Genomic DNA, 7,835 nt, shown 5'->3' with positions numbered 1-7,835 from the left:
CTATATGACCCAGCAGTCCCACTTATGGGTATACATATCCAAAGGAAATGAAGTCAGCATACAGAAGAGATATCTGGATTCCCATGTTTATTGCATCACTATTTACGATAGCCAAAATATGCAGTCAACCCAAGTGTCCATCAGTGGATGAGTGGATAAGAAAAATATTATACACACACACACACACACACACACACACACACACACACACACAAAATGGAGTACTATACATTCATTAAAAAAGAAGGAAACCCTCTCACTTGTGACAACATAGATGAACCTGGAGGTGAAGTGAAATAACTCATTTGATTAAAACAAAACATACTCTCTACCCTGATGATGTTCTAAGCAATAGTATTAGAGAAAGGTTTGCGTTGTTAGGTATATTTCTTTCTGACATGCATTAACTGTTAAGGAATAACTTTTGTCAATGAACTACCCAGGACCGTCACAGCAGCATACTTTGAGAAGCTCTGACGTCTAACTGTAGCGCCTGTGATTTCTATGGAGAATTTTAAGAGCCTAGTTCTGAAAAGCATCCTGCAGGAGGGAAGATGGGTTGTAATATTCTCAGACCCTCTTGCCATTGTTGTTAGGGTCTCTTGAGTTTAGGGACTATACTTAACCACAGATTGTTTAACATAAATAACTTGACCCACGCTAACTTTAATTGTCCTGGTCTCCTGCCTCAGTTTCCAAGAGAGCCACTCCCTCTGTTCATATGCCAAATAAGGAAACCAGAGAATGAGGGGGTCAGGAAAGGAGTAGGGGGCAGTAGAGAAGTGGCCTAGATGATTCTAGAGACAGCATGCCAGTGGGTGTGCTTCACAAGCTTCCCGCAAACTTCTGGAAAGTCGGATGGAGCTGGATTCATTTGAAAAGGCAGGCATGAGATGGACAGAGAGGAAATTGTGGGGGAATGGAGGACTCTTAAGATCTTTATCCTTTGGGGTAAGGGGAGAGAAAGAAATCCACTAGTGGTTTGGACTCTGGAGTGATAATTGCTCATCAGAGTTTTCCCCCATCAGGGCAAACTGGCCAGGCCCTCACCACCCTCAGTCACTGAATGTGGGATGTGGCTGCCTTGGGAAGGACATGACCTCATGCAAGCACTCCTTGCAGCTGAGCATCCACTTATCCCTTGAAGGGGGATCTAGGCAGCACATCGCCATATGTATGACAAACTTTCTGCCAATAGCTCTCTCTTTGTTTTGGATTTTTACCTCCAGACAAACCCAGTGGTCCCCCCAGGTTTTAGATTTAGACTGTTTGGAAACTCCTGCAAATATATCTGGCTTGGACGGAAAGCCTGGAGTGTAATCAGCTTAGCTGGTGACCCATTTCCCCCTTCACTGGTTAGCTAAGCGGATTTTCTTTGCTGAGGCCTTTTGTAGGGTACAATGTATAGCATGAGTCTTAAAGGAACTCATGGAATTTCAGTATTCAACTGGAAGTGCCCTAGTTAATAGGGATGTAGACTTTTCAGATCTTAAAGAGTTTGTTGGTGGGAGGAGGATTAATGGGCACCAACTGTGTGCTAGGTGTTGTATTTAACATAATCTCAAACTTTTCTAAAAATATGGCTGGATGCAGTGGCTTGCACTTGTAATCCCAGCTACTTGGGAGGCTGAGAAGTTTGAGACCAACCTGGGCAACAGAGTGAGACCCCATCTCTGAAAAAATACAAAAATTAAAAAATAATGAGAAATAAATTCCTGGAAACACTATGAGGTATTTGTTAATATTCTCACTATGCAGAGAAGACTCACAGAGATTAAATTACATTCCAAAGATCTCGAGACTCAGAAGCACAAACAAGAGAGAAGACTCCTTGGGACAGGGTCTATAATAGGTTTGCCCTCAACCCTGTTTCTTTCATTGAGCAAGAGTGTAGCTTAAAGCAAATGACCAGTAAATATTTGTGGAATAAATGAAGAGTGAAAGAGCAAGCATATAAAATTGTATATATCTCTTTTTAAAATGTAGGTTGTCCATTTTGATGAAGTGAAATACACAGTATTAAGGAAAGGTTGTGAAGTCCAAGAAAATAATCTTTTGGTTTAATCAGAAAATACCATCTTGTATTTGAAACTGGTGGCCCAAGCTGCAGAAGCAGCTGTCTTAAGGCAGTAGGAGCATGACTACACCACCCGTGGTGTTGGAAAGAGAACAAATGATGGGAATGAACACAGAATTACTTTGTTACTCATCACCTATTTTCACTTTGAGAAAATGATTGGAAATTCTAGGTTTCAGGAATCAACTGCAAATGATGAAGCATTAGTTGGATTCTGGCCACATTCCCTGAACAGTCGTGCTCAGAATAGCACTGCCTGCTTGTTTCTCAGACTTCTTTTTAAGACACTGAGAAATGTAGAATCTGTATGGAATTGGATATCTGACCTGGAGTTTGCTTTTCAGACTCAAGAATCACTCAAATGTTGAATTTCCTGACCCTAGTTAAGAGACATTGATCTCCCTTCGTGTGTTCTGACTGAACCTGTGGTCTGGGCTGTAACAGACCTCAGAGCTCCCATGGGCTTTCCTGCTGCTGTGCGACCTACATCACCATGGATTACCAATAATAGGATTTGCCACTCGGAAGCTGGGGCGATACTTATTCAAAACTCACAACGTATTTTCTTACAGAGAAATATGGCTTCAGTTTTTCATTACTTCCTGTTAGTTCTGGTCTTTCTGGATACACATGCAGCTCAGCCTTTCTGTCTGCCAGGATGCACTTGCTCAGAGGAGAGTTTTGGCAGGTGCGCTCTGCTGGCCAGATGTTAGAGGGTTATGGGGAATGGGTTTTCTTTGGGGATGATGTGGAGTGGAAGCAGGCTTAGAATTGGCAGGAAATCAGCAAATCTCTATGAGACTCATTCTAGTTGGGACTGAACTTTGCTGAACTGTGCATTTTTACCAAAATGAGTCTAACTCTTTTATTTCAATGAATAATAATATTTTTATTCTGATTCACATGTCTAATGCCAGGATCAGCCTGACCCCACTTTCCAGTCCCCTGTTGTTTATCTTAAAGCTGTTCTGGTTTCTTGTACAGGACTCTGCAGTGCACATCTGTCTCCTTGGGAAAGATCCCTGGGAACCTTTCTGAAGAGTTCAAGCAAGTGAGAATTGAAAACTCACCCTTATTTGAGATGCCCCAAGGGTCTTTCATCAACATGAGCACCTTGGAATACCTTTGGCTCAATTTTAACAATATCAGTGTGATCCACCTAGGAGCCCTGGAACACCTGCCAGAACTGAGGGAGCTGAGACTGGAGGGGAACAAGCTCTGCTCAGTACCATGGACAGCGTTCCGTGCCACCCCTCTCCTGAGGGTCTTGGATCTCAAACGCAACAAGATTGATGCACTCCCTGAGCTGGCTCTTCAATTCTTGGTCAGCCTGACCTACCTTGACCTATCCTCCAATAGGCTTACAGTTGTATCCAAGAGTGTCTTCCTGAACTGGCCAGCCTACCAGAAACGCCGGCAGCCTGACTGTGGGGCTGAGATTGTCTCCAGCCTGGTGGTGGCCCTGCATGACAACCCCTGGGTATGTGACTGTCGCCTAAGGGCGCTTGTCCAGTTTGTCAAGTCCATTACCCTCCCAGTCATCCTGGTGAATTCCTACCTGATATGCCGGGGCCCTCTGTCCAAGGCAGGGCAGCTTTTTCATGAAACTGAGCTTAGTGCTTGCATGAAGCCACAGATCTCAACCCCCAGTGCCAATGTCACCATCCGGGTGGGACAGAATGTGACCCTGCGATGCTTGGCACAGGCCAGCCCTTCACCATCCATTGCATGGACTTATCCCCTGAGTATGTGGAGAGAATTTGATGGTAAGCCACATGCACCCTCTCAGTGTATCTGGAGGGAATGGAGAGGTCTGTAGCAAACCCATCCTCATTAGAGAGGTTCAAAGCTGGATCAATCACGAAGGGTGGGTGCAAGTAAGATTGGGATAGCCCTGAATTATGCTCACTAGAACAGAAAAGATTCCAAGGTAGTGTTCCACTATTGGCATTATTTTAAATGTTTGCATACAGGTCTCTTTGCATACGGAACATATACACATATATAAATACATATTTCAGGGCTAATTTAATATCTTATGTAAACATTATAAAATTTTATATGAGCAGATATAGTCTTTTGGAATCTTCTAGATGCAAAACACTGGACTATGTATTTTAGAATTCTAGAATTTTTGACTAGGATTTATTCTAGAGATGATCTATTACTTATTTCCTTGACTTGCCTGAGCAGAATCACCTGGGGTGCTTGTTTGAAATAACATTGACATAAAATTGTTCAGACCTTATTGGCTTGAATTTGTAATACTGGGACCCAGGGAAAGGAAGTGACCTCTGTGGGCCCTGGGGCTGGAATTCAAACCTGCCTCTTCCTTCCTGGAACCCTCTGCTCTGTTTTCATACCTCAGCTGGGATTACCTTTAATGCCACTCTGTAGGGTTGGGCATATCACAAAGCCGGGGATGGTCTCCCTGGGGGTATCCCAAAGCTGAAAAGAAGAATCTTTGTACATTCCTTGTGTCCTGTTTTCTGTTCTCTGTCTAGAAGACAACTAGGAATAGCTGGGTAAAACTTGGGAAATATAGTCATTTGCCCAGGTATTTGTTATACATTATGACAAAACTCTGGATGGTTTAAAAAATACCCAATTAGCTGAATTTTCACATTTTATATTGTTTTGATAATACCTTATTGGTTTGGCATTCAATACTGATGAAAGAAAAATATAGGATTTATTGTTGTAGCTTCTTTGAAAACCAAGAAATGCATCCAGGTGTTGTCTTTCGTGGTGTTCTATAATCACTGTTTGGCAACGTGTTATATAATCTCTCAGTAAAAATATAAGCTAAGACTTACTGAACACTTACTTTCAAACTAATGAGGTAGGTGATTGCTTATCATCCCATTTTATTGACAAGAAAATTGTCAAGAGAATTTAAGCAACTTGCCCAGGACCACACTGGATAGGAGCTCCATTAGGGATAGGAGCCCAGGCATGTGGCTCCAGGCTCTGAGGAACTGTGCATCTGGAAGGTAAGAAGGCACTTCCTGAAACTCGTAATATCACACAATCACATAGTTGCAAGATCTCTCCTGAAAGCCATGGCTCAGCAACGCAAAGGTGGTTTGGCAGGTGCAGTTAGTGAATTTGAAAGAGTATGGTCTTCATTGATTGAAGAGCCAGGTCCCATATCAATTGTTGCTTCTGAACAACTCTCACTATGGGCAAGTTGATGGATTGCTCCAATCCTCAATATCCTATGTGTAAAAATCAGTTACTTATCTTACAGTAAGGATTGCTGGGAGGCAAACACCTGACACCAGGTACGAGGTTCATAAGAGGTTACCACCATCTTTTAATAACAACAATAACAAAAAACAAAGCAAAACAAAACAAAACTGGCATTGCTAGACACTTTCCAGCAGTCTATCAGATAAATGCACAGCTGTTTTGTTTTTCTTTCCACCCAGTGTTGACATCTTCTACTGGAGAAGACGCTGCTCTGTCGGAGCTGGCCATACCTGCTGCCCACCTGGTAGACAGTGGTAATTACACCTGCATGGCCTCCAACTCCATTGGCAAGAGCACCCTTGTAATCTCTCTCCATGTCCAGCCTGCCCAGGCCCTACATGCACCTGATTCTCTTTCCATCCCCTCAGAGGGCAATGCCTACATTGACCTGCGGGTTGTCAAGCAGACAGTGCATGGGATTTTGCTGGAGTGGCTTGCAGTGGCTGACACCTCTAAGGAGGAGTGGTTCACCCTCTACATTGCATCGGATGAAGCCTTCAGGAAGGAGGTGGTTCACATTGGCCCCGGAATCAATACTTATGCTGTGGATGACCTCCTTCCTGGCACCAAATATGAGGCCTGCCTCAGCCTAGAGGGCCAGCCTCCACACCAGGGCCAGTGTGTAGCTTTTGTAACAGGCAGAGATGCTGGTGGGCTAGAGGCACGTGAGCGCCTCCTGCATGTCACAGTGGTCCTATGTGTGGTGCTGCTTGCAGTGCCTGTGGGTGCCTATGCCTGGGCAGCCCAGGGCCCCTGCAGCTGCAGCAAGTGGGTCCTGTGTTGCTGTGTTCATCGCAGGAAAGCCCCCAGCTACCCCCCTGCAGCCCCGCAGTGCAGGGATGGCTCCTTTAGAGAACATCCAGCTGTCTGTGATGATGGTGAAGGGCACATAGACGCTGAGGGGGACAAGGAGAAAGCAGGAACGGAAGACAACAGCTGAACAACCCAGGCCATGGGGTGGAAATGGCTTGGGCTTCAAGCATCTGAAACCAACCCTTTGCAGCAGCTCCATCCATTTATCCAACAAGTATATATTGAGCACCCACTGTGTTTTAAGCACTGAACTTGACACAGGAAGGTTCAAGAGTAAAAAGGGAAATAGTGTCTTTATCTTCATGATAAAGGGGACATAGTCATTATCTTTGTAAAGTTAAAGTCAATGAAGATTTGTCCTATCAGATTAATCATTTTATTATACATGGTGTTTAGAAATCACTAAATATTACTCTTTGCATATACTTAGCCTTATAACATTTACATGTTTATACGTAGCGTCTATGTATAACATTTTACATATATTATCCTGTAAACGAAGGTAGACTTCTACCCACTTTTTATAGGTGAAGAAACTGCAGCCTGCACAGTTCAATGATACACCCAGAGTTCCACATCTGGCAGGAGGCAGAAGCCCCATTCAAAAGAGGTTCCAATTCCATTGTTTCCTTGAATGTCTGTATTGCAGTATTCTCGTGTCTTTCATTGTTTATAAAGTGTGACCCTCTCTCTTCATGACAAACTCCCAGTGAGATCACATAAATGTGATGTTCCAAAGAGCTGCCCATCAGGGTGGATGAGAGCTGTTGGGTAATGTGAGTCTGTTTTTGTGGGTGTCTGTTCCCCTGTGAGCACAGCCCTTGGTGCTGCTGGGCAGGCTGGAGCCATTAGCACTGAGGAAGAGCAGGGGATTGGCTGCAGCCCTGGGTCTGGCAGAGAGCAGACTCTGCAGGGCCATACCCAGAAGGAAGAGCACCCATATGTCTGCTGCTTTCCCCTAGTCAATGTCTCAAGCCCTCCTATGAAATCCAAGAGAGGTGGTCATTTCCTCTTAGCCGGACCCATGTGGAATGGAGGGGCCCCAAGAATCCCAGCATCAGCTCATCGTCCCTCTGAACAGCCCTTCTAGGGGAGACTATTCCTAGGATTTAATCCACATCTGTCTCCCTGCAGTTTCCCTCACTGGCCACATGGAAACCTTTTGAAGAGTGTAAACATGAACTAGCCCCATTGTGACGTCTCCACACATGTTTCCTCCTTCCCACCTTTTTTACCCATTCCTAATCATCCTTTTAGGCCTCTCTTAAGTGTGTACATTACATCTTCCACAGAACTTTCCTTGACTTCACACTTCTGGGGAAAAGGACAGTATGCACGGTGTGTCCATTGGTTGTGAGACATTTGCAGGCAAAGACTGACCTTCCTTACTGTGGCCACTGCACTCGTCTAATACCTGGATCGTGTTCATAATCAATGTTAGTTAACAATAAATTTTAAGAAATTGAAGACGGCTCTCATTTTCAGAATAATTGTCCACTCATTTCTTCAGGTTCTACTCATTTGTTTTCTTCTGGGCATTAGAAAAAAAAACCTCTAAATTAAAAAAAAATTTGGGACAGGGTCTCACTATGTTGCCCGGGTGGGGTCCCAAACTCCTGGCCTCAAGCTATCCTCCCATCTCAGTCTCCCAAGTACTGGGATTACACCTGGCAAAAAAAACTTCTAAATGAAA

The 7,835-nt window shown here is 44.1% G+C and overlaps 1 protein-coding gene across 2 annotated transcripts; it reads left to right on the top strand.

Moving 5' to 3' along the window:
* The first annotated feature begins 2,586 nt into the window (after positions 1-2,586).
* LRIT2 (leucine rich repeat, Ig-like and transmembrane domains 2) lies at positions 2,587-7,712 on the top strand. 2 transcript variants are annotated; one of them, XM_032170829.2, is made up of 4 exons: positions 2,587-2,765; positions 3,062-3,843; positions 5,332-5,361; positions 5,509-7,712. In XM_032170829.2, the coding sequence occupies exons 1-4, from the start codon at positions 2,656-2,658 to the stop codon at positions 6,267-6,269; spliced, it is 1,683 nt and encodes a 560-aa protein (XP_032026720.1). In that variant the 5' UTR covers positions 2,587-2,655; the 3' UTR covers positions 6,270-7,712. The 2 variants fall into 2 exon arrangements, with proteins under 2 accessions (XP_032026720.1, XP_032026731.1); XM_032170840.2 differs by lacking the exon at positions 5,332-5,361 and having other exon boundaries at positions 2,632-2,765; positions 5,509-7,626.
* Positions 7,713-7,835: the final 123 nt, after the last annotated feature.

The sequence above is a fragment of the Hylobates moloch genome, unplaced genomic scaffold (genome assembly GCF_009828535.3).
Source record: "Hylobates moloch isolate HMO894 unplaced genomic scaffold, HMol_V3 SCAFFOLD_3, whole genome shotgun sequence".
Classification (NCBI taxonomy): domain Eukaryota; kingdom Metazoa; phylum Chordata; class Mammalia; order Primates; family Hylobatidae; genus Hylobates; species Hylobates moloch.
The sequence above is the reverse complement of the archived record's forward strand: the minus strand, read 5'-3'. Positions and strand labels throughout refer to the sequence as shown.